The 27,300-nt window shown below is 41.5% G+C and overlaps 1 protein-coding gene across 2 annotated transcripts in view; it reads right to left on the bottom strand.

The window, feature by feature from the left end:
* FANK1 (fibronectin type III and ankyrin repeat domains 1) overlaps positions 1 to 27,300 on the bottom strand; it is a 1,042,588-nt gene that overhangs the window by 738,418 nt on the left and 276,870 nt on the right. For both annotated transcript variants that reach the window (XM_044056182.1, XM_044056181.1), the window contains exon 4: positions 25,468 to 25,549. In XM_044056182.1, the coding sequence (XP_043912117.1) occupies positions 25,468 to 25,549 (82 nt within the window). The remainder of the gene's footprint in view (positions 1 to 25,467; positions 25,550 to 27,300) is intronic.

Consider the following 27,300-nt stretch of genomic DNA (forward strand, 5'->3'; position numbering starts at 1 on the left):
ATTTATTTATTTTTTTTGCTGTTTCCTTTTTTTCAGATGCAAGGAACTGCCCTGTGTGCTATGTGGCTTCTTGATGAGTAACTTCTATGGTACCAGTGGCAAAATTTAACTTAGGTTTGGACTGTATCATATGTAATGTTCCCAAGGCCAGTGTGGGTGATGGTACTCGAGATCATGAGCAACTGCTGGCACGTGAGCTTGATTCCGACTTGCTCCAGTGACAGGATCTACTGGATACAGGTAAATATCTTGATATTGACCTAACAGTACAAGACTAAAACCTTGACTGAGAGGTTTTACCATGTGTTATGGACGTCTAATGAGGCCTGACTGCTCCTTCTACTGGGAATTAAAATGAATGCCTGCAGCACTTTCTTGGGTTACATGTACTGAATGGTCTACTTGTCCACCATACATGCAGACACTCCGTCATCTATGTTCTTACTAGGTGTTTCATCGCATTGTCCCTAATCTCCACCACTGACATGTACTGGAAAATATCCTCATAGATATTCCATAGTACCTGGCTTTCAGTGGCAATTATCTGTTACTGAACTACATCACGATACATATGCTGCTGAGCAGACAAGGTCTTGCATGTCTCTGGAGCTAGTTGTAAATATGTCTTTCCTGTCACCCCTGTGTACAGCAAAAAAAGAAGTTATGCCTTACCATAACGTTCCATCAATGTTGTCAATCTTCACTAATCCTTGACTGTGGCTTGGTTCCGAACCACGGAACTGACCCAGCCATTATTCCAGCTCGTGCCTTCCAAAAACTGTTGAGCTAAGTTCTACCCACAATGCTCCTCACACAATCACCTCAGATCAAATTTGCAAACATTAGTGACAAACAAGAAATAACAGACCAAAGGCCATATCTGTCCCTCTATCAAGAAGTCAGTCTTTGGGGAGATCCAATCCACAAAGATATCTAAGGCAGGGGGAAGGAGGGGGGAATGCCAAGGATTAGTGAAGATCGACAACACAGATGGAACATTATGGTAAGACATAACTTCTTTAGCTGATGTTGTCAATCTTCATGTATTCCTTGACTGCGGGACAGAGTCCCTAGCTACCTGAATTTTGGAAGGTCTCACGGAAGAATATTCCTGAGTACCACTGAGTCGAATGATGCACGTCCCCTAGAGACCAGGTCCAACTTGTAATACATAATAAATGTAATAGGACATGCCCATGTTGCTGCTGCACAAATACCATCTAAAGAAGCTCTGGTGTGAAAAACTGCAGAAGCTGCTATTGCTCTAGTTGAATGGGATTTTACAGGTCCTGGTGGGTGTACTCCCTTTTTGTTATAGACAAAAGAAATACAGTCTCTAAGCCATTTAGCCAGAGTAACTTTAGAGACTGGGCTTCCCAAACTGACTGAAGAAAAGGAAATAAATAGCTGATCAGATTTTCTGATTTTCCTTGTTCTGTGAAGACGGAAACATAATTGTTTGTGCACATCTAGTAAGTGCAGAGAGTACTTCCCTTTATTGGCGTCGTTAGGAAAAAAGACTGGGAGTTGAATAGTCTGACTGATATTTGACTCAGAGAAAATCTTTGGTAGGAAGGAGGGATTTGTTAGTAGGGAGACCCTGTCCTTATAAAAGATTAGATAGGGAGATTTGCAGGATAAGGCCTGAATTTCAGATATTCTTCTAGCTGAAGTGATACCTATCAAGAATAAAGTTTTCCATAACAAAAACTTCAAATCAAAAGTGGCAGCAGGTTCGAAAGGATCAGAAATAAGGAATTGAAGTACCAGATTCAAGTCCCACGCTATGGAGGGTTCTTTATAAGGAGGGGGGTCTGAGGATCAAGGTTCCTTTCAAAAAGGCTTTGCAAAGTTTATGGGACATAAGGAATGAACCATTTAAACCAATATGAAAAACAGAGACTGCAGCAAGATGTACTCGAATAGTAGAGGATGATGCCCCTGTTTCAAAGAATAAAGTCAAAAACTCCAGAACTCTACCAGTAGGTGCAGAATATGGGTCAAGACTAAGGTCTGATGACCACTTAGAAAACTTTAGCTACTTGCTGAGGTACAATTTTCTTGTTGGAGGTTTCTGGTGGGCTAGAATGATGCATTGGACCGGGGGGGGGGGGGTGCCTGGCAATCATGGGAACTGGAGAAGCCACACAGTGAGCTTGAGATCCTGGAGATTCGGATGAACCAGTCCCTGAGGGTGGGGCAACAGGTCTGGAGCTGTGTCCAGTATCCAGAGTTTCCGAAGAAGATGAGGCAACAGGAAGGGAAACCACACCTGTCGAGGCCAGAATGGGGTGATGTGGATTGTTCTATTCTCTGACCTGTTGGCTTTCCTCAGAAAGTGGCAAGTTAGGGGGATTGGAGGAAAAGCGTACAATAGACCGGGGGCCAATCATGCAGAAGAGTGTCTCTGGGTGACTCCCGGGGGTGGGGTGGGATTACAGCAAAGTAACTGCTGCACTTGTTGTTCAGAGGAGATGCGAACAGGTCACAGCAAGGTTGGCCCCAGTGGCTGAAGATCTTTTCTGCCACCACTGGATTGAGAGACCACTCATGAGGCAAGGGGATAGTTCTGCTCAATTTGTCCTCAATCACATTGGAGCTCCCTGGAATGTGCATTGCTGCTAGAAAGTGGTCAGATGATATTGACAAAGAGGGTAAGATCTGGTTCCTCTTGCTTGCTGATGCACCAGACTACTGACATATTGTCTGTCTGAATCACAATTGTTCCCAAGGGGAGGGTTTCCTGAAATGCCTGCAACACTAAGAGCACTGCCCTCCTCTCTAGAACACTGATATGCAAACTGGGCCTCCAGCTGGGACCAAGTGCCTTGGACTGTGTTTCCCATATAATGACCCCACCCACCCTATCTGGGACATGTCCGTGGTCACTACGGCTTAGGGTTGAGGAAGTACAAAGGGGCAGCCCAACAAAGTTTTGTTGCATCGATTGGCGATCATAACCAGATGGGACACTGACTGATTCAGAAAGGATCATTGTACAAAAATATTTGAAATTCAGGCCTTATCCTGCAAATCTCCCTATCGAATCTTTCATAAGGACAGGGTATCTCTACCAACAAATCCCTCCTTCCTACCAAAGGTTGTCTCTGAGTCAAAGAGAATTGGGAAATAAGATAAAAGGAATTGAAAGACCGCCAAAAAAAGAGGAAGTAAATATATTTTGGAGTGGTATATATGAAGATCCTGTGGAACATAACTAAGATGCTACCTGGATAGAATAAGTAAAAGAAAGAATAAGAAATTTACAGGAACAGGATATGAAATGGGATGAAGTAACAGCCAGAGAGACTGAAACAAAGTTAAGAAAAGCCTCTAACTGGAAAACCCCAGGCCCAGATGCAGTACCTAACATTGGTTAACATATTAACATCTCTGCACGATGATTTAGCCATGAGTAAGAACTATTTATATGCACACCCCGAACAGACACCACAGTGGCTAGTAACAGACAAAACAATACTCTTACTTAAGAGTGAACCTGCAAGTTACCCTAAAAATTATCGACCAATAACTTGTCTTCCGACAAAGTATAAACTATACACGGGAATTGATGCAGAGTTCATAGTCATTTAGAAGAAAACTCAGTTATGGCAGTAGAACAAAAGAGCAATAAAAGAAAGTCATATGGAACAAATGATCATTTGTTGTTAAATAAAGTTATAGTGGTGAACTGTAAAAAGGGTAAGAATCTAAGTATGGCATGGATTAACTACAAAAAAGCATTTGATAGTATCCCACATTCGTGGATAAAAGATTGCTTAAAAATGTATAAGATATACCCTACACTGATTGACTACATTGCAGTAACCATGAAACATTGGCAGACCACTTTGCAATTAAGCCATGATAACGGACAGATTATTATCCCAGGGATAAAAATCCAAAGGGGGATATTTCAGGGTGACTCTCTGTCACCATTGCTATTCTGCCTTGCCATTAACCCATTTAGCTGTTTACATAACAGCTTAGGCATGGCTACAATTTGGCTCCTAGAAAACTAAGTCTAATGACTTCTCGTCTTCTCTTTGTCGATGATTTAAAACTGTATAGCTCATCAGATGTGGAACTGAAAGCACAGCTGCTTTTTTTCAAAAAAAAGTCAAAACTTTTTCAGATAATATTAGAATGTCATTTGGTCTTGACAAATGTACAAAAGCAACCTTTAAAGCAGGAAAACCGGAGCACCAGGAAAACATCAGTTTGGGACAAGAGTATGATATAAAGGAACTTGAGCAAGAGGGAGTGTACACATATTTGGGAATTGATGAAGGATTAGCAATAAAACATGAACAAATGCAAATAAAACTTAGTAAAAAGTACCTTAGAAGACTTAAATTAATTCTGAGAGCAGTACTGACATCTTGGAACAAGATCCAAGCTATAAACCAATTTGCTCTTCCTGTCCTAACTTACAGTTTTAGCATGATTGACTGGCCCTAAAAAGCATTGGATAGATTAGATATTTAAAGAAGAAGGATGCTTCATGCTCACCAAATGATTTATAAAAATCAGTGTATACCAAGATTATATATTCCCGTTCTGAAGAAGGGATGGGCCTCATTGAAACTGATTACATTTATAGATCTGCAATCATGGGACTCCACACATATCTACTGACTCACAAGATCCAAATGTAGTGAAAGTTTTGAAACATGAGGAGAATAAATCTAAGATGACTTCTCTGCTTAATTTAGCAGAAGCATATATACGTCAAGCAGGAAAAGAAATCAAACCAAAAGTAGATAAAAAACAGGCAGCAATTGAACGTGCCAAAAAACAAAAGAAAGAATATAAGGTGAAGGACCAGATGAGAAAGTAAGAAATGGGAAAAAATCATAAATACAGTTGCAAGTATAGAAAACTTCTGGAAGAACCTCATGTTGATCAGGAACGAATGCAGGAATGGTTAAGGAGAGGCAAATTCAAACCAAGAAATGAAAAGTTAATGCTGGCAGCCCAAGACAGTGGGCTACGTGCACACTGGTTTACAACGTCCATTGAACATGAGAAAGAAACAGACAAATGTAGGTTTTGTAAAACCTAACTGGAAACAGTCACACACCTTGTTGCTGGTTCCAACATATACTGAGAGCCATAATAATGTGGCAAGACTTTTGCACTGGGGATTGTGCAAACATTATTGTATCGAAGTGGCTGAAAAACACTGGAAACATGAGCCACACAGCATCATAAAAAATGATAAAGTTTATATCACATGGGATCACCCATTACCAACAGATCAGATGATAGATGCTAGAAAACCAGATATCGTGGCCCAAGAAAAGAAAACAAAAGTAGCATTGATCATTGAAATTGCCACAACCAGTGACTATAGTGTCTTGCGTACACAGAGACACAAAGTCATAAAATACCAGGCTCTGCAGGCAGAAATGAGAGCAATGTGGAAGAAAGATACCTGGACAGTTCCAATAGTAGCAAGAGCAACAGGTCTTATAAAAAAGAATCTACAATCGTATTTAGATATGTTACCAATCCAAGTAACCCCATGCGAATTGCAGAAGGAGTCATTACTGGGCACATTGCAGGTGCTGCGAAGAGCACTTTTGGCTGACATCCAAGACTGAAACAATACTAATTTCATGAACTTTAATCGTACTTTGACTTAGGAAAGGGGTCCATTCCCATCATGGTATTAGAAACCCAAAAGATTTGGAGAAATTAGAAAATGTGAGAGACCATTGAGATGCTAGCAGCCATTGAAGAATTTGCATATGGTATCTTGCCAGAGGGACTAGAGTGATGGAGGCTGCCATTGACCCTACAGTTTGTAAAAGGAGCCTCGCTGATACTCTTGCTCCGACTGAGCTTGCTGACTTGTGATCTTGCCCTCTGTAGTCTTTCAAAGGGAAGAGACGCAATTCCAGTGACTGTATTGAGCACGGCTCCAATGAATTCCAACTGTTGAGATGGTTCTAAGCGGGTCTTTTCATAGTTTATAGTGATTCCTAAGTCCAAACAAAAGAGAAGAGCATAATCTCATGCTTTTACAAGTTGACACGTGGTGGAAGCGATAAGGAGCCAATCGTCTATATATAGAAGCACTTGGAATCCTAGCAGTCTAAGGTGAGCTGCTACAACTGCCATGCATTTGGTGAACACACTGGGGGCTGTGGTGATACCAAAGGGCAGTGACCTGAACTGATAATGACTGGCTCCAAGCCGGAACAGCAGAAATCTTTTGGAACGCTTGTCCATTTTTATATGGTAATACGCATCCTGAAGATCTGCTGAGCACATCCATTCGTCTTTTTCCAGGAACAGAAGTATAGACTGAACTGAGACCATCTGGAATTTGTTTGCTGAACTGATTTGTTCAACTGACTGAGATCCAAAATTGATCTCCAGTCCCCCGTTTTCTTTGGCACTAAAAAGAATCTTGAGTAAATCCTGGATTCCCTCTGGTCTGATGGGACTGACTGGATGACTCTTTTGTTGAGCAGTTTCTGAATTTCCAAGACTGCTGCATCCCTGTGACTGGGTGGAATGTTGAGGATCTTTCTTTGTCTTTTTGGGTCTCTTAAAAAGGGGATATTGTAACCTCTGGTTATAATTCTGTGTACCTAATTGCCCATTGTTATCCTTACCCAGGCAGATTGGTGCAGAGATAATCACCCCCCACCAACTGCCTCCAGAGGAAGGCAATCTGGCCTCCTTTCAGGAGCACTGATAGGAATTGCCAGTGAAGGAATCCCTGGAACCCTGATTCTGCGGGCCACTTCTGCCTCTTGACAGTATCTACCCCAGGGAAAGTCATTGCCACGTCAGTCCTGGAAAGACCCTTGGGATCTCTTGAACCATAGCCTCCCACTCCTTTGGTTCCTGGAATAGGGCCTTTGAGGAGTGTAAAAGCATATGCCAATGGCAGAAAGGGTCTTCCCATCTTTCTCACATCTGTCCAGAGTGTCCTTAACTTTGGGTCCAAAGAGGGATGTTCCGTCAAGCAGAGCAGTGACGAAAGAAGACGTGAATGGCTCAGAGAAATCACATAAGTGCATCCAGGCATGTCTCCTGATGGCTACAACCTGAACCTGATCCCTTGTCATCCTTTCAGCAGCATGTGCAATTAGCCTCATGGACAAGTTAGAAATGGGATTCTACGATGGCAAGCTGAGAAGCCACTTTGTCTCAAACTCCTTCAGCTACTACTCCTGCCAGAGTGTCTGATAGTTCTTTAATAAGATCGCTTTGAAGTCTGGTAAAATGTGCCATAGAGTTCAAGGATCTGACAGCAAAGGTCAGTGAGGCTTATACTTGCTTTTCAAACATATCCATAGTCCTAGACTCTTTGTTAGGAGGATGGATAGTGGGACTTACATCAGCAAGTCCCATCTTACTGGCTGCCGCTACCACCATGACATCCACAGGAATTCGCTTGGCCCAGTGTTGCTGATATTGAGGGGCTGAAAGGATATGGTCTGGTCTCTTTGGAATTGGCTTGGTAGAGTCAGGTATCTTCCAAGCCCACTGCGCAATCAACTTAAAGAGATCGTTAGTGGGTGGAGAGATCCAAGAGGGTAGGGCTGGGCATGAAAAACCTCTAGGCATACCAACTCCTCCAAGGAAGGCTACAGGGAAGTCCAGCCACCCCTCTGTTTAAGTATCTCCAGGATGTCTCCAAAGGAAGCATCTTCAGGTGGTGACTTAAGGGAACCTTCCCCTTCATCAAAATCGCTATCTTCCATGTAGGACTCTTCCAGGAAGTCCAAGTGCTTCCTCTTGCACTTTCTCTTCAAAGGTACCTCTTCAGTGGGGTGCTCCGGAGAGGTACCCAAAGAAGTCATAAACATTATGTCTAGTCCTGAGCCTTCTGTACCCTCTGTCCCAGGGAAGAGACTGGTCGAAGCTCCGGTCGGGAGAAAGGCAAGACGTTTGGTCCAACACGGGAGGCATAAACTGTTTGTCCACAATAGACAAGGCCCTCTCTATAGCCTGGAAGGCAGGCCCCCCCATAGAAGGGTGGGAGCCCGGAACTGAAATAGACTCCTTCGGAACCATGGTCCCACCCTGCACCAAGGAGGCCGGCTCCAAACAAGAGGCCAGAGTCAAGCTAACATATGCCGAAGCGCACAGGGGCATGGAGGGCTCTGAAAGGATCGAATTCAAACCCTGTCTCTCGGACAAGGCAATGAAGCCCCGACCTCAGGAGGTCTCCAGATCCGACAAACCCAAAGGGCTCAGGGTATCTATCAATGCCGGAGAAGGCGCTCTGACCTGCACCTAAACAGTCAAAGCCGGGAAGGTCAGTACCAGTGGCTCCAAAATCTCCTCTGGAATCAAAGGAGGAATAAAGGTTGGGGTGAAAGAAGGCAGGGTTCCAGAGCTGACAGCATTAGGAACCACAGAAGGAGGCAAACCCCTCACTGCAAGGAGCTGATCCACTAGTCTCATGATATCAGACTCAGTTAGACTCTTGGTAGATCAGACCGAAGAGACTGAAAGAGATCTGGGTGGATGTTTCTCCAAAAAATGGACTGGGAGGACAGTCCACAAAAGGATCCACTGAAGGTAAATATCTGCTGCGTGGCAAAGTTTTAAACAAAAACTCTTTGGGTTCCAAAGAAGGAGAAGGTGAGATCATAACTGACATCAGTGTCGAAGTAGTCAGTGCAGAAACAGGCATTAATGGCATTGACGCTGATGAAGTCGTTTCAGAAACAGGTACCGAGGATTGAGTCACTTGACAAACTGGTTCCGAAGAAGGTGTAGGAACTGTGGAAGCCTTGGCCATTTTACATGGAGGTTCCGAAGAACATGATGGAACTGACTGACTTCTTTTCTTTGTCTTACTTGAAGAAGAACAGGAAGACAGTGAACCTGCTTCCATTTTGGGACCAGATAAAGCCTCCTCAAAGTCTGATTTAAGAAGACCCTTCAGATAAGTTTATTTCTATGGTCAGTTAAAGCTCTATGGCTAAAACTATGGCAAATTGCACAGTCCTCTTGCAAGTGAACCACTCCTAAACAACAGACAGAAAGAGTGTGCCCATCTGAATTAGGAAGCTTCCTGTCACATTTTTGGCACCTTTTAAAGCCAGAAGTGCCTTTAACAGGGTTGTCCACCATGACTAAAGAAAGACCATACTCACTCACACACAGCAAGGAAGAAGAATAAAAATGATAGAAAGAGGTTTGTTTTTTTTTAGATAAATAAAGTAGTTAAAGGCAGGAAGGTAATACTAACAATGTTACTTTTAGAAGTACTGCAAGGGTAAGGGGGAAAAAGTACCAAAGGTGGTACGAGATAGATTACCTAAACAGTAGATAGAAGAGAAAGATCACATGCACAAGATAAACTATATAATAGAGGAGTGGATAGAAGAAGAAATATAAGAGAAAGGTAATTTCAGAAAAGAAAAAGATCAGACTTACAGTTTAATAAAGTTAGTGTTGTCGCTCGAGAGCAAAGAGGAGATAACACGTCTGGCACTTTGAAGTAGCAAACAAGATCTGGGGTGACTGTGTAAGGAGCACTATGGGTAGAGCTTAGCTTGAGAGTTTTTGGAAGGCACGAGCTGGAATAACATCCAAGTCTGTTCCGAGGGTCAGAACCACCGAGCCCACAGTCAAGGATTACGTGAAGATTGACAACATCAGATCTGTTGGTTTTACTACCTCCAAAATGGAATTGTCTCCTTCAAGGGATTCTGGTGGAGCACAATAAATAGTTGTTGAGCTATGTGGTGTTTCCCCCTTGTTTTAATGCAAGTTCCTCATTATGCTGAGTATGTCAGCCTGTGTCAGTGCATAAAGCGTTATCCACCTGCTTTGGGGGTAAGAGAGCCCTTTCTGTACACTTCTGATACTGTGTACCCCTGTCTTGAGGCTGTGTCATAAGAATGTGAGTTATGGCATCAACATCAAAGCCATTCTAATGTCAACATCAGCATGCTGTAGTGCAGTATAGCATAAAAGAAGTTATGTACTTACGATAACGTTCCATGTGAGTTGTTCATCCCGCCTTCATTCTTACACATGGGTTCGAAGCAGATCCCTCAGCTCCAAGTTGGCTGCTTTCACAAGCTCGAGGTTTTTGAGTAGCTTGAGGCTAAGTATGTATCCCATGATGCTCTCTGCCTCACCTCAGATCTAATTTGCTGATCCCAACATATATAACATAATAAACACATAAACACATGACCTTTACTCCAGCCGGAGTAAGAAATCCTATAACAAGACCCACCAGACCACAAAAAAAAAAAAAAAACTCATTCTTCGAGAAGCCTGGAGGGGGGAGGCGGGTTGGAATGTAAGAATGAAGGCGAGATGAATAACTCACATAGAACGTTATGGTAAGTACATAACTTCTTTATGTGAAGTTGTTCAATCTCGCCGTTCATTCTTAACACATGGGTAGCGTCCCATGCACCATTCTTCTTGTGTGTCTCATGGGAGTATATTCCTGAGGACAGTGGAACCAAAGGAAGCCCTGTCCCTGGACGACTTATCTACTTTGTAATGCATAATGAAGGTATGAGGCTTAGACCAAGTGGCAGCAGCACATATCGTGTCCAAAGGCAGCCTAGCCATATAAGCTGAAGAAGTAGAAACAGCCCTAGTGGAATGCGCTTTCATGCTATGTTCTAATAGTTGATTCACAGAGGAATATGTGAATTTTATGCAATCAGTCAACCATTTGGAAAGAATAACTTTTGACACCGGAAGCCCTTTCTTGGTGTCAGCATGAGAGACAAAAAGTTGTTCCGATATTCTAAATTCTTTTGTTCTATCCAAATAAAATCTGAGTTGTCTGTGAACATCAAGTTTATGCAACATATACTCCAACTTGTTGGAATGGTTGCTGAAGAAAGTAGGGAGTTCAGTAGTTTGATTCAGATTAGCCCCCGTACATACCTTTGGAAGGAAGGAAGGGTTAGTCCTGAGCGACACTCTGCCAGGGTGAAAAAACAAATATGGGGGTTTAATAGATAAGGCCTGAAGTTCGGACACTCTATGTGCTAATGTAATGGCCACCAAGAAGATGGTTTTCCAAGACAGAAATTTTAGTTGGCAGGAGGATGCAGGTTCAAATGGAGGAAGAATAATCCTTGATAAAACAAAATTCAGATTCCAGGGAGTGAAAGGTTGTCTAACTGGTGGTCTAAGATGTATGGTACCTTTTAAGAAGGCTCTACATAACCTGTGAGACATAAGATTAGAACCTTCTGATCTGAGGTGAAAATATGAAATTGCAGCCAATTGAACTCATATGGTGGCAGCCGCAGCACCTTCATTAAAAAGCTTAGTCAAGAACTCTAAAATGCTAGCAAGTGGGGCGACATATGGGTCAATATCATTTTGTGAAGCCCAGAAAGCAAACTGCTTCCATTTGCTGGCATACAACTTTCTGAAGCTTTATGAGAGGATACAAGGATATGCTGTACCTCCGAGGAAAAATTGTGGGACCTGGCTATATTGGAAATCGGAGCAGCCAAGTTGTCAATCTGTGGGAATGTAGAGAAGGATGAAGAGTCCCTGATTAATTTGTCAGCAGATCTGGAACTGGGTCCAGAATCCGAGGTTCTTCTAGTTGGTAGAGTCGAAGGAAGGCAAACCTAATCTGTCAAGGCCAATACAGGGCTATCAGAATTACCGTCCACCCCAGGACTTTGGCTTTCTGCAAGAATTTCGGAATCAGGGGAATCGGTGGAAAATTATACAGAAGTCCCAGGGGCCAAGCATGTACGAGAGAATCCCTTGGGTTTTCCCCTGGTAGGGGGATTCAGGGCGAAGTAGCTTCTGCATTTAGCATTCATAGGGGATGCAAACAGGTCACAGCAAAGCTGGCCCCATCTGCGAAAAATCATCTCCACTACATCATCTCTGAGGGACCACTCGCCATCAAATCCTGGTTAATTCTAATTAAAGGCAAACAACCTCCTCTGTCAGGTCTGTAAAACATATGCAGGTGGTTATCAATGCTACTACCCAGAATATTTCCCTAAGAGCTGCTGCCCCTCGGCATCAGAATGGCTCTGCTCAGTTTGTCCGCGATAACGCTGGATTTCCTCGGGATGTGCATCACTATCAGAAAGCACCTGGTGGATACAGCCCACTGCCAGACTCTCAGGGCCTCTCGACACAAGGGATAAGACTTGGTTCCCCCTTGCTTGTTGATATACCAGACTACTGACATGTTGGTCTGAACTGCAATCGTTCCCAGAGGAAGAGAGTCTTGGAAGTACTACAACACCAAAAGTAATGCTCTCATCTCCAATACATTTATGTGCAATTGTGACTCTGTCTCTGATCAGGTGCCTTGGGCTGTTCTTCCCTGAAAAAGACCCCCCCCCCACCCTTTCAGAGAAGCATCCGTAGTCACCGTGGCTGATGGCGGGGGGAGAACAAATGGAAGATCTACTGTTATATGTTGGCTGATAAACCACCACTGAAGATCCTTTCTGCATGAATCTGTAATCATTATCAAGAATGACATTGGAAGTTGTTGGTAAGACCACTGGGTGAAGAGTAACCACTGAAGTATTCTCATGTGCATATGCCCTAGAGGAACTGCTATGAGAGTTGCTGCCATAGTTCCTAGTAATTTCAACACCTGAGAGGCTGGTACTTTCTTGTTCATCAGAATGTCTGATACCTGTTGTCGAAGAGTGACTATTCTTTCCAGTGGCAATTTTACCATGGCGGTGGTGGTGTCTAAGTCTGTTCCGATAAAGGAGATATGCTGCGATGGTGACAACGCAGACTTGTCGTAATTTATAGTTATTCCTAACTGAGAGCACAGACTGAGAGTGTGATCCCTGGATTGAAGTAGTTGATGCCTGGAAGTGGCGGTGAGGAGTCAGTCATCCAGACAAGGAAACACTCGGAATCCTAGACACCAGAGGTGAGTCGTAACCACTGCCATGCATTTGGTAAACACTCTGGGGGCTGTTGTGAGACCACAGGGCAGTGCTCAGAACTGATAGTGGCTGGCTCGCAGCCGGAAACGCAGGTGATCTCTGGATGGTCTGGCCATTTTGATATGATAGTATGCATTCTTGAGATCTATAGAGCACATCCAATTGCCCGTTCCTAGAAACAGAAGAATCGATTGAAGAGTGACCATCCGGACCTTCTCCTTCTTTACAAAGGTTTGAGTCTGCTGAGGTCAAAAATGGGCCTTCAGTCCCCTGTTTTCTTTGGAGCTAAAAAGAATCTGGAGTAGGTTCCAGATCCTATTTGTTCTGCTGGGGCTGGCTGGATGACTCTCTTTTCCCGCAGGCTTTTAATTTCTATGGCTGCTTGATCCCTGAGACTGGGTGGAACGTCTGGGATTTTCTTTCATACAGGGGGAGGTTCTGAGAACAGGATGACATAACCTCTGGTAACAATGCTTTGTACCCAAGAATCTTTTGTAATTTTTAGCCAGGTGCCTGGATACAAAGACAAGCGACCCCAGACTGCCTCCAGAGTAGGACAGTCAGGTCTCCTTTCAGGAGCACTGGTAGGGTTTGCCAAAGAACTGCTCCCTGTTGCCCTGGTTCTGCGGACCCCCTCTGCCGCTTGGGCGGCATCTTCCATTATTACCCCATCCTCTGCCTCTGGAGGCGGGTTCACTACGTGTGTTCTGAAAAGCTCCTTGGGACTTCCGGAACCACATTTTTCCTCCCTTTTGCCCTCTGGGGTAAGGTCTAGTAGGGGTGGAAAAACAGACTCCTATGACAGATTGAGTCTTTCCATCTTGTTCACACCTAGTGAGGCTCTCCTTGACTTTAGGCCTGAAAAGGGACAAACCATCAAATGGGGTATTAACGAAGGAAGACTTGAAGGCTTCTGCACAGGAGTGTAAGCGCATCCAGGAATGTCTCCGAAGAGCTATTTCTGAACCCGCTGCCCAACTCGAGCCATCGGCTGCATAAGAAATGAGCTGCATGGACGAGTTAACTATGGAATTAAGGGTATTGAGCTGGGATGTCACCTTATCAGGAACGCCTTCAACTGTAATACTCTGTAGAGTATCTCCAAGCTCTTTAAGGAGATCTCTTTGAAGTCGGGTAAAATGTGTCAAATAGTTGAGAGATTGCATGGCAAAAGTCGCTGAACTAAAATGCGTTTCCCATACCTGTCCATAGTCCTGGAATCTCTATTAGGAAGATGGACAGTAGAAGAGGTTTCAGACAACTCTTTCTTGGTGGCCACCGCCACCACCATGGCATCAACTGGCACTCCCTTGGTAAGAAACATTCTGCCCTGTGGCAATGTAATAAACTTGTTGGGCCTCTGAGGGACAGGTTCCACAGTATCAGGAGACTCCCATGTCCTTCGAGCAACCAACTCCATTAGTTCATTAAAGGGTGGAGTCACCCAGGAGGTGGAAGGTTGAGAGCCAAAGGCCTTCAGAAGCACCGACTCATCATCAGTAGGGCTAATGGACTGCCAGTCACCCCTCTGTTTCAGGATTTCAAGGGTATCAGCAAAGGAGATATCCTCTGAGGGGGACTGTGGGGACCCTTCTGACTCCTCTAAGTCAGTGTCTGATGTGACAGACTCCTGTGAGGAGTCTAAATGCCTCCTCTTGCAAAGCTTCTTCCTGGGAACCTCATCAGTGGGAGCTTCTGGTGAGGTCTGAGTAGAACATGGGTCCCCCAATGGGGCTACCTGAGGCTCTGGGTCTCGATGCTTTACAGGGACCTATGATGCAGAGGTAGAAAGTGGCACTTTCGGGGATGAGGAGGAAGACCCTGATGAAGTGGGTGTCTTGGAAGACATAACTCTCCTCATATCATCGAATGCTCCACTGCTCCAATGCGAGGAAGCAGCCAGTTCCGAAGAAGATCCTCCCCAGTGCGGAAACAGTGGGCTCCGACCCTGAGGAAGGAGCCGAGCTCATCTGTGCCAAAGCTCCGAGAGGAAGGGTCAGAACCGACCCATCGGTTCGACCCCCCTCCCCCCCAGAGCTGACTGGAGAGTATTGGCTTCCAGACTCCTCGAACGGCACCGAAGTAGTCTGAGTTGACGGAGCCGATGGCACTGGAACAGGCCTCGGCTCTGAGGGTTCCACAATCATCAGTTCCACTTCCCCCGGCTCCGAAGGCCCAGCTTGGCTCGGAGGAGGAGTAGACACCGTAGCTAAGACAGTCTTCGGCTCCAAAACCAATTGGGCTGGAGCCGACAACAATTTGGCTAGTGCCGGATTCTCGAGGAGCCTCTGCACTACTTGGTCAACATCCACATCAGAGAGGCTCCTCGAAGAAAGAGTCGAAGGGATCAACGAAGTCACCGACTGTAAAATAGGCGATTTCAAAGTTTCGAAGACCACCTCCAAGATCAGGGGCCGGCTCCAAAAAACAAGCTCGGTGTTCGGTTCCAAGGACTGTGGAACCGGCGACTGCACCTTCTCAGCAAGTTTTGGAGCTGAAGACTTTGGCTCCGAAGAAGCTTTCGAAGATTTGGATCCCTTCGAAGATTTTGAAGTCTGGTCGGCCTTGTCAAGTAATTCCTGGAAATCAGGTTTTAACAAACCCCTGTCTACCAGTTTTCTCCTGGGTTCCAGCAAGACCCTGCTGCTAAAGGAATGACAAATGGAGCAGTCCTCCTGAAGATGAACTGCCCCCAAACAGTACACACAACTGACATGCAGATCAGTAATTAACATTTTCTGCCCACACTTGAACCCAGACTTTTGTTTCTCTCTTTTTTTATGATCCGCCATAATTCAATGAAAGAACAGGATATATCTATGTCTATCTATATATATATAAACTGTCTAGACAAAAACACCACTCTAGACAAATAGAACCCAATCTCTAAATAGTTAAACAAGCTAACAACACACACACAAACACACACACACACACACACACACACACACACACACACACACACACACACACACACTAAGAAAAAACGCTAAAGCTGTAAATAACTATAACAGCTATAATTATCAAGTTAAACTTCTAAACTTTTAAACTTTTTAAACAGGATAGGGGTAAAACTCAAATGCGGCCAATGAAAAGCCTAACAGCAGCCACTCTATAAAGACGAAAATTTGTCAAAAAGACTAAGGACAATGCCTAAACAAAAAGACTAAGGCTAACTAGCCAAGAAAAATGCACTTTTTGGTAGAGAATCTAAAGTTAACTATCTAATAATGAATTAAAAATAGAAATACTGGTCTGAGTGCCACTCTCGACCTCGGATCTGTTGCAGCGGCAAACTAGATCTGAGATGAGAGGCAGAGAGCATCACGGGATAGAGACTTGGCCTCGAGCTACTCGAAAACCTCAGGCTTGTGAAAGCGGCCAACTCGGAGCTGCAGTGTCCACAGAGTTTGAACTACATCATTAGTTGATGGATTCCCTGATGTGGAAACACTTAAGAGTTATATGTATACAGGTACCATGACACATACACCTTACCTGAATAAGCAAAGTCAACCAAACACTAACCCTCAGCACAACCTGTGTGCGGATGTTGTGTCAGAAAGCAGACATGTCAATGCCATCTGAAATAATTCCTGCATCAGCAGCATCTGCATTAAAGTCATTATCTCTTATAGAAATAAGGTTGGACTGTGGAAGGCCTACCAAGAGTGCTGCTATGGGCAATCACATTCTGTCTAGCCTGGTCTGACATGCCTACCACGTCATTAGCTCGTTTCCTGCACTGCGCCTATGAGCAGTTCATTATCCCTATAACATTTATATCACCCACTACTTGATTCCATGCTTTAGCTCTCTCTGCCTGTTTTGCACCCCTTTTCCAAAAAGACCATTTACATAAGTTCTCAGTGAATCCATGAGGATGAGTTTTTCCTCTGTACTAAAGCTGTTTGTCCTGTGTCTTGCTCCCTGTTGTTGCAACATTTTACAAACTTAAAATACATTTAAAAATAATTATACCTTCCTAACCTACATTAGTGTAAACAATTTGGAGTCATTAATTTCATTCAGTAACTGAATAATTGCAGAAGCACAGTAGAGCATTAATTATGACTTCTGGATTTGCCTTTCCTTTGCAGTACTGTCTGTGTTATACACTCATCTCCTGTAGTATCCGTAAAACTGTGCAGTGAAATGTAGGCCTATAAGGCTTTGCTAGAATGGTGTGGTAAACTGATTATTAAATAACTGCTCATGTATTTCATTATTCATTTACAGGAGGGTTACCAGCAGTGTGTTCTTGAATATTTCCATTGTCAGAGACAGTGTCTGCAGTAACCAAGTCGATACATAGAAATGCAAACAGTACTGAATATGGCACTTTACACATCCCAATAATTTACAAGTAAACGCACAGTACTATTACAATATTTCAGGTGCTAATCCTGAAGATGTTACACTGACATTGACTTATAACTGTCTTTTTTCAATAACTTTAAGAGCTATCCCTCCCTTTCATAAACCAGTTTTATTTAATTTGTACTTTTCCCTCAAACTTCACCTAAATGCAGAGTCCAGTGGCTTTCAAAATGGGGAAATGCAGAACACTGGCAAAAGTTTAGTCAGATTTACAAAGTTCTTATGCAAAATAAGCATTGCAGTGCTTAACGTTATGAACTGCATTAAAGCACACACATGCAGAAGCTTGGCATGGATGAGGCAAAGGGGGGCATCTGCCCCAGGAGCAAAGTGTTAGTAAGTGTGGATGGCCAATCCCAATCAAACTTTAATGTATACCAGCTTTTAAAAGCTAGTATTGCACTCGCGGTCAAACCTGAACTCTGTAGTGCTACTTGTGTGGTCTAAACTGGACCAGCTGCTTGCTACACTTTAAAACATTTTTAAATAAAATCTAATCATTGTAGCACTCCATACAGAGTATAAACTGCAGCAACTGCTTGCTACATTGCAGTAAGCAGTTTGCTACAGTTAACAAAAAAAAATATATATATATATATATATATATATATATATATATATATATATATATACATATGGTCTATATTACAACGTCAAACTCATCGGAGTCCGAACATTGTAATATCGAAACCATATGTTTGAAATGTGAAAACAGCGAAGCCACGGAACACCGATTTTTTTCTCCCAGGGAAAAAAATTGGTGAGCCGTTTTCACGGCTTTGCTATTTCCTCCACTTTGGTGCGATCTTGGAGTTGGTATATTTAAGTGGGGGGGGGGGGGGCAAAGCCCCCCACATTAGATTAAGTTTAATGTCTATGTGGTTTTTTTTTGTACTGGAACAGCGATTTTTTTTTTTCCCTGGGAAAAAAATTGCTGTTCTGTGTTTTCGGACTTTTTGGGTTTTGAACTTCCTGGTTAGACACACACACACATATATATATATATATATATATATATATATATATATATATATATATATATATATATATATTAAACTAAAACCTGGGTGCTCCATGAAGAGTATAAACTGTTTGCTATTACAGTTTAACAATAAAAAAAATGTCTATAAAAAAAAAATGTAAGGAAGGAAGATGGTCGGGAGCAAGGCACAGAACCTGATTGGTTCCTGGGGCAGGAAGGAAGGGGTATGTTATCTGTCCACCTGACTGGTGTGCCAGTAGAACGAGTGTAATTTTTTCCTTCCTTCACTAGAAGAATTGACAGTGTTGGGGGGGGCACAACTTTGTGGGTCTGGCACAGGGTGCTAGTTGAATGAGCTGTGCCTCTGCATTTGTGTAAACAGTTTCATCAGCATAGCTGAGTTTGTACAGCTGTGAATGAGCTGAGAAGTGCACATTCACATTAATCAGATCTGTGTGAGCTGCAGGTTAATGGTGTGATGCTGGTGTATGTGAAGACAGTCTTTGCATGCTCATGCTTTTCTGTGCCCGACATATACCCCTTCAGAATGTTGAAGGACAGAGAGAGAGAGAGTGATGTCACACCCTAGTAATCTCAGTTTCATGCCTCTACATACCATTCTTTATCTTGACTTAGGGAGATGCAGTCCATTAAATCCCACAGCCATGTTCCAAACTGGTCTGTAAAAGAGATCAAGATGCTCCTTCACCTTCTCCAGATGTTGTACCTGCAAAAGCTGGAAAATGTTGAACCTGATGATACACTGAAAAAAACTGACACCTGGTCAAAGTTAGGAAATTGCCTAACTCTGTTGACAGGGATTCCCTGCTCTGGAGAGAAATGCTCCACAGATATGATTATCTGCAGTAGTGAAGGAGTTTCCAGCTGACCAGGTGGATTTCAGAGGTACAAGAAAGAAGGCCAGAAATTTCTACAGTACATGTGATTTCTATACAAATATGCATATAATATATATATATATATATATATATATATATATATATATATATATATATATATATATATATATATATATATGTGTGTGTGTGTGTGCATATATATATATATATATATATACATATATATATATATATATATATATATATATATATATATATATATAGAGAGAGAGATATATATATATTGGGTGACGCAGTGGTGCAGTGGTTAACGCTGTTGCCTCACAGCAAGAGGTTCTCTTGTTTGATTCTCGGCTGGGGTGCCTTCTGTGCAGAGTTTGCATGTTCTCCCTGAATTTGTGTGGGTTTCCTCCAGGTACTCCAGTTCCCACCCACATTCTTAAGACATGCATCTGGAGTGTTTCTCCTCAGGCCTCCACTGAAAATACTCTCTGTCCTAGTCGGACCTTCCCGGTCAACAAATGTAAAATAAAAATAAATAAAATAAGTGTGTGTTTATATATATATATATATATATATATATATATATATATATGTGTGTGTGTATATATGTATATATATATATATATATATATATATATATACATATATACATATATATACATACATACATACAGTCTGTTCTTCAGTGATTAGAGAAAGTACTGAAATTACAGAATATTACAAAGACTGCTTCATGGCCACAGATGTTGTAAAAGTTTGGAAGTACAGGCACATATATTTCTGAACTATTTGCTGACTACCTTTTCATATGTTGATGCTATTTCCTTGTGTGGGAGTAGCATATACAAAATTCAGTCTGGTAAAAATGTTTAATCAGAATTTGTTTTTAAAATGAACTTCTTATATTTTGCAAAACCAAGGCTCACTGCAGCACATTTCTCTGAGAGTTGTGAAATCCTTTTGAAAAATGTATTGGGGTTTTACAGAAATTACCTCAAGTTCTACAAATGTTACATACACAGTAACCACACCCCTCATGGGGGGAGAGTGGAGGAAGCTACTGAACTACGTTTCTCATTGGCTCTACATTAAAGCAAACTGTAATGATTTAGTCCCTGTTTAATCAAATATAAAAATAATAAAGATATTATTGCAATATTGTATAAGCAGCAATGCAATGTATACATGTTAAAAAGTAAACATTTATGGCAATAATTCCTCCCTACTTGGACTGGATTCTTGAAAACTGCTTGTAGGCAAAGCAACACATGAAGACTCTGCCTCTCCTGAATTGTAATGTCCATTGAGGTTGGCATAGCAGCAAACTACTCACCAATACATAGCTCAATACTTCAGATCCCCCCCACAAAGGTATTTGGTGCCTCTAAATGTATCAAATGCAGAAGTTCAGTACTGCCTGTAACAATTTTTCAGTTGAACATCATTCCATCATTTTTCCAAAGGCATAAATAACTTTTCAGGATGGACACCTTCTGTACTTTATGAGGAGAATTTTATTATAACAATTTCCTTATGCTCAATGCTATACGAATTTGCATACATTTACAGAATTACATGTTGTGTTTCCTAACAATAATGGAGTACAGGATAAAATGCAGGCTGAAGTGGGTAGGTGTTTACATAATCAATGCTATATAGGAAGACTTGTTACAAATATTAAATGTTGCCATCCCTTAAAGCACAGGGCTCACACACTGAGGTTCCCTTACCCACTCATTTTTTTCTTCATATCCCCACAGCTGCTAAAGAAGCAGACTACAGACAGGGGAGATACCAACAGAGGGTTGATACATTGGTCTAACAACCCTGTAAGTATGCAAAGCCATGAAAATAATTATCATGTAAATGATCAGCAATGACATAGGAAACCTCCAGACACCAGACCCAACACAGTTTTGTTTCATCAAGGGCAGGTCATGCCTAATCGACCTGATGCATTTCTTTGAGAAGGTCACCAAAGCAATGGATGACGGCTAAATGGTTCACACAAGGTATCTGACACAATTCCCCACTCAGGCATTGTTGGGAGACTTAAGAGGTCAGGTACAAACCCTTATGTAACTTGGCAGACAGTCAGCTGTTTCACAGACAGGACCCAGGAAGTTAGAATTGGGGAGTCCACCTCTACAAAAAGGCCAGTCACAAGCAGAGTCCTTCAGGGATTAGTCCTGGGACCACTCCTTTTTTCATTTACTTCTCTGAAATCAAGGCCAATGTCAATGGCCTCTGGCTGACTAAATTTGCAGATGATTGCAAATTAGAAGCTGTCATTGAATCACTCACTGACACAAATGTTCTCCAGGAAGGGCTGACACAGACAAACAACTGGTGCCAGAACCACAGACTAAAACTAAATGCCAAGAAAGGCATAAAAGTATCCTTAGGGAAGTCATCCACCCCTGGTAACTATTATAATGACAACATACCCCTAAGGGTTGACTCAGTAGTCAGGAAATTGGGAACACACATAGACAGTAATCTAGCCTTTGACTGTCATGTGTCTACAGTAGTGAGGAAATCATTCTATGTTGATCAATTTACAAACAAAGGTATGGCAGCTAGGTCCTAGGAAGTCACTGTTCCACTGTAGTCGGCATTCATCAGACCTATCATTGAGTACAATTCCCCCTTTGGTATGTACCTAACTAGACATATCCAAAAATGTAAACATCCACAGAGGTTCCTCACTAAAAGAATACAGGACATAAATAACATGTCCTATGCAGACTGCCTCAAGGCCCTATCCCCGTATTCTGTCTCCAACAGGCTGTTGACAGGTGATCTATGCCTGGTATACAAGGCATTGTCAAACCCCACTGTGATGGACCTCCTGCATATCCACAAAACAAACAGCATCAAAATTACCTGTTCTAAGGACTTGCACCTTGACTGTGATATAAATAGGACCTGCTGGAGAGGCAGGTATGTATCCCAGAGACAACCCCTTCTCTGTAACAGGTTGGATGGGGAACAGGAAACTCGTTCCTGGTTTGGCACCTATGCCTTTAATGGATATAGGTCGCCTGTAAATGATTCATCTCCTAGGCCCATGCTGGTAAATGATTTACCTCCCAAGCCCCCTTACAGTTAACAAGGAAAACCAGAACTTGTCAAAGACTTGGGATGCATGGCTAGGCTTTAAAAGACCCTTGTGGTCTTTAGACTAGTAAACATCTATGAACCTAAGTAGAAATAACATCACATTGAGTAATTTTATAACCACAGATTTTAACCTGTCAGGCTCTAGTAGTTACAGCTACAGTAAGTTGTCAGTAAATATATTCAATGGACTTTATGGGATTTTATTATACTAACTCAGTCTCGTGAAAGGAAATGTAGTATTATACAAATTAATAACTTTGAAGTGAAAAGAGACATGACCTTGAAAAAAATACTTGCCAATATTTATTGTACTACTACTTAATTGTAGAAGGTTTATGGCATTTTATTACAAAAATAACATAGTAATTCAGCCATATTTAAGCAAATGTAGCAATACAATTATAAATAACTGTGAAATTAAAACATATCTGAACCCCAACCAGTACTTGTCACAATTTGTCATTATGTTATTAAATGGAAGATATAATTTATTCCTGACAGTTTCATATTCTTGAATAAAAATATTACTTCTCTTATTTTTATCTATTAACATTTACTTTAAACTTATGAGTCATTTTATGCTCTATCTTTTTTTTTCCTCACCTTCCCTTTTATGTTTTGTTTTCTGCAGATCCAGAAGGTCCAGTAAAAGCTCAACTGCAACCCTTCCAAGTGAGGTAACATTCTGCACTTCCTCCTTCCACCCAAGGATCACTTCACAGGGTGGGGGTAGTGGTTCCAGCCCTGTGGACACCCCAGTGTGTGGTAGACTGGCAAGCCAGAAATATGGGCCTCAGGAATTGGTTGAGGCTGTTATCAAGAGGGTGGTAGAGAGTGGGTACAACATTCACTGTCCTGGTATGCTCTGATCATTGAGCCACCAGAGGCTTCAGCCCCTTCAGCATTGGGATCACCCTACCCAGGTCCATGAAGGCAGAGGAATATTTCAGGCTCTCCAGGCAAGGATGGTATCAATCCTATGGCCTTCCTCCAAATGTCTTTATGTTTCTGTCCACCATCTATATGTGTTGTCCGCTCCACTCACTTGTCAGCCCACCATAGTGTCCATGTCTGTCTTCTCTATACTTAATATTTAATCTTTAAAACAATCCTTAACTGTTCCAAAACCATCTCTCCTACAAACCATGCCCTTATTCCCTCCCCATTTTTCCCTTATAAAAAAAAAAAAAAAAAAAAAATTGGAAAAGCATAGGTTCATCTCCACAAAAGAAAAAAATAGTACCCATCCTCTCCCACTTCCTCCAAGACTACAATCTTAATGAGCTCATTTTGTCTTTTCCTTGTCTGCTCTTTCCCCTGTTTATGACTGTCCTATCTTCGGCCTTTCCAACCTTATAAAAGCCTTTACAGGATGTCAACATAAGGGCACCTTCAGAGTGAATAAGACTTCAACAGAGCCATAACCAGAGCAAAATGTTGCAGAAAGTCTCAAAACAGAGGCACAAATCTGCTCTCAGTAATTTTTGCCAAAAATAGATAACATTCATGAACTTATGTACATATGGACTTTTTCACTCATTTTTCACTACACTTGTTTCACCAGTTAAGATGTGTGAAAATGTACCGTGCGTTCCCTCGAAAGTTTGAGAAAGTCTAAATCCAGCACCACTTGTTCGTACTTTGCTGATTTTAAATATAAGTACAGCGGTGCGATTTGTATATTCTTTTAATATATCTGTGAACTGAGGGACTAGGAATAACCCTCAGAATGACCAAAATGCAAAACAGGATATAACTAGGTATGCTGAAAGATATTTAAGGGACCGTCCCCCCCCCCCCCCAAAGAAAAGTACTGATTATGGTATAGTTAAGTTCGATTTTGAACACAAGGAGGAAGGGACAAATGGAAATAAGTTAATAATGCCTATCAATAATTGACAGTGTTTTCCTGGAGTCATCCAACCCTAAACAAACAGATACCTTTTTATAAAGGGTAATCTTTCATATTTTGATCATCTCTACTACTTCAGCAAGACAAGACAAGAGGCAGAAATCTGCTCAATAGTGTTTATTCAAAACATGATGAGAGCTCATATGCTTTGCTGTTTGTTCCCATGTCACATCTGACATACGGGGAAGGGACTGGAGATGTGGATGGATACAGGTTTAATTTCAAGAATGCAATACTTCTTGTATGGGATTGTGCATAATCCAACAGTAGCAGATGTGAAAAAAGTGTTTCTGGTTCACAGTACAAATCCTTCACCTTTATAGTACAGTAAAACAAATTGCTAATAATGTTGTCAATCAAACTATGCATCCAAGAATACTGTTTACAATACAGTTTAAAAAACAAACATGTAAACAGGTAACCATTTCTGCCCCTCAGCACATTCATCAAGGCTAACATCCTTTCATCCAAGAAAATTTTTGAATGTCCTTCTGACATACTCTGCATTGCCTGACTACAGATAGCTAATGACAGACACATATTTCACTCTCTCCTTCTGTGCAGTTAACATGCCTCAAAGAAGCCTAATTCCACTTGTACTTGCAAGACACACAGTTGGAATCCCACAGAAGCAGGATTACAATAACAAGAAATTCTTTGCAGTGCTGTACAGGAACAACAAAAAAAAACAACTGCAGTGATTCCTTATTAGGAGGAAGAAACAGTGGGATAGAGAAGATCCTACACTCAAAACACTTATGCACATTTACAAAGGAAAAAGATTAAAAAAAAAATAATAAATCTTTAGAGTGTTGCTGTTTGTCTGTAATGGTGTTTCTAAAGGTACAGTTATGGCACAACAATTTTGGTAAAATCTTATACAGTAGGATTCCTTGTGTAAAGAAATGTTGGTCAGTATGACCCTGTTCTCTTTTATCATTAGTAAAGCTGTAAGTTGTCAGAGACATGGTATAATCCATATGTGCAACTGACAGTACAGATAAAACACAATGATGTAAAGAAAAGTAAAATGATCAGTGGGATGTGTAAATGTTACATCGATATGCAATTTTACGCACATGTACTTGCATTCAGTTAACAGTCAATAGTCTGTAGTCAGTAGCATACATGGGTAATACCCTTGGAGAAAAGTAGAATTGCACAACACTGCTAGAAGCATTTCACTGCTAGTAGCACTTGAGTATTAAACTAATGAATGTACAAATATTAGCATGCAGTTAACTTGTTGGTTTACTCTAGACATTCCTGTTTTACTTATGATGTATTTAAAATTTACCCATGTCTTACCCTGACTGTAGTATCTGAACAACTGCTTTTTCATCATTTCTGTTAACTGCACGATGAAGATGTTCCCCATTAAGTGGTTCTCCTGGTGAAAAACATTAAATGAATATTAACAGTGTATGCACTCTTCAAAAGATAATTTCTTTAACATAAGCCTAATTTGTGTAGTCAAATCTCCACTTTCTTATGGACTTATAACACTAGTGTGATCATATAATGCCGAATATGTTTTAATTCAACAGGTTTCAGTCTTTTTTTAACAATTAGCAGCAGTGAAGCACACAATATATAACACACTTCATCTTTAAAAGCAGACATTCATTTTTCATACTGATACAGAACAACTGTGTAGGTAACTTATCATAATGGTAGATACTTGAACAGACCACTGTTGCAGTGTTCCTTACTTCTGGGACTTTCACTGAGCCCCCTTCCATCCAGCCAGCCTGCCAAAGCTCAGCATTATTCTCCAATGAGGTATATGTCCACCCTAGGCATATGCCAATGTGCTGTTAAAAGATGAGTGTACATCTGCACCATCTTCAGAGCGTTCTTGCCATGAAACACAGTACAGACAACATGCTAACTTGCTAAAGAAATGAGAGAGAGGGAGAGAGAGAGAGAGAGAGAGAGAGAAACGTGACATATACTTTAAGCAAGGTGAGCACAGGAAGTATAAGCAGGGGGAAGGAATATTTTAGGAAATATCCCACCTCATCCAAAAAGCAAAACCTTGAGAGGACACCCCAACAGTGATCTATCTGAACAGCTATCATTATGTTACATAACATGCACAGTTGTACAATGTTCACCATTAGATGACTGCTGTAGTATTTCTTACTTCTAGAGCTTATTGGGTAGAAGAAGGGGGTGCTCCCTCTGTGTACAAGATACTGTGAAGGTCATCCTTTGCAAATCCAGTCTTTACTCAAGATTGAATATCCAGTTTATAAGTGTGAACAGAGAAACAGGCAGCTTCCAAAAAAGTTTTAGCATCCACACATTGTATGAAGACTCAAGAAGCAGATACTGCTCTGGTAGAATGTGCTTTTATGAACCCTGGCAACCATTTCAGAAAATTATAACAGAACTGCATACTGCAAATCCATTTGGAAATAGTTATTTCATAACCTGCAAAGGAAACAACTCATCAGACTTTCTCAGGTCATTTGCATTTTCAAAGTAAAATGTATTTATTATTTAATTATTTTATTTGCACTTGGTTGACCTCTAAGTTGTCTATGAGCATCTAAGGAATGAAGAATTATTTCTCCCTTGTTTTGAGGATTAAGAAAGAAGATAGAAAGCTGGATAGACTAACAGTAAACTCAGAAACCACTTTGGGTATGAAAGAATGACTGGTCTGTATGCTTACTCCGTCTTTATGAAAACTCAAAAAGAAGAAATGCATAAAAAGGCTTGTAACTTAAATACTCATCTAACTAAGGTGAAATCAAAAAAAGAAAAAAAAGTAGGAATGCATAAACGGGATTGTGACTTAAATACTCATCTGAGGTGAATGCAATTAGCAAAACAGTCTTATGTCAGACATTTCAAAGATGTATTAGAAGCTGGTTCAAAAGGAGGAAGGTTTAATGTGACATGGTTAGAATTTGATAAAGGAGATCCAAGGGCAAATAAGCTGATACAGCTCACAGATGTTCATTAATGAAAAAATAATATAAGTTATACTTAAGTAACTTAAGAAGATACTAAAGGACCAGATGCACACCTGCTTAACTGGGGTTCTGTCCTGTATTCTGACACCCTTTTCTACTTTGATAAAGAAGACATTCTGGTTTTTGGTTTCCTAACTTCTATAAAAATGTGCAGCAT

The sequence above is a fragment of the Protopterus annectens genome, chromosome 14.part0 (genome assembly GCF_019279795.1).
Source record: "Protopterus annectens isolate FY-2018-M chromosome 14.part0, PAN1.0, whole genome shotgun sequence".
Classification (NCBI taxonomy): Eukaryota; Metazoa; Chordata; order Ceratodontiformes; family Protopteridae; genus Protopterus; species Protopterus annectens.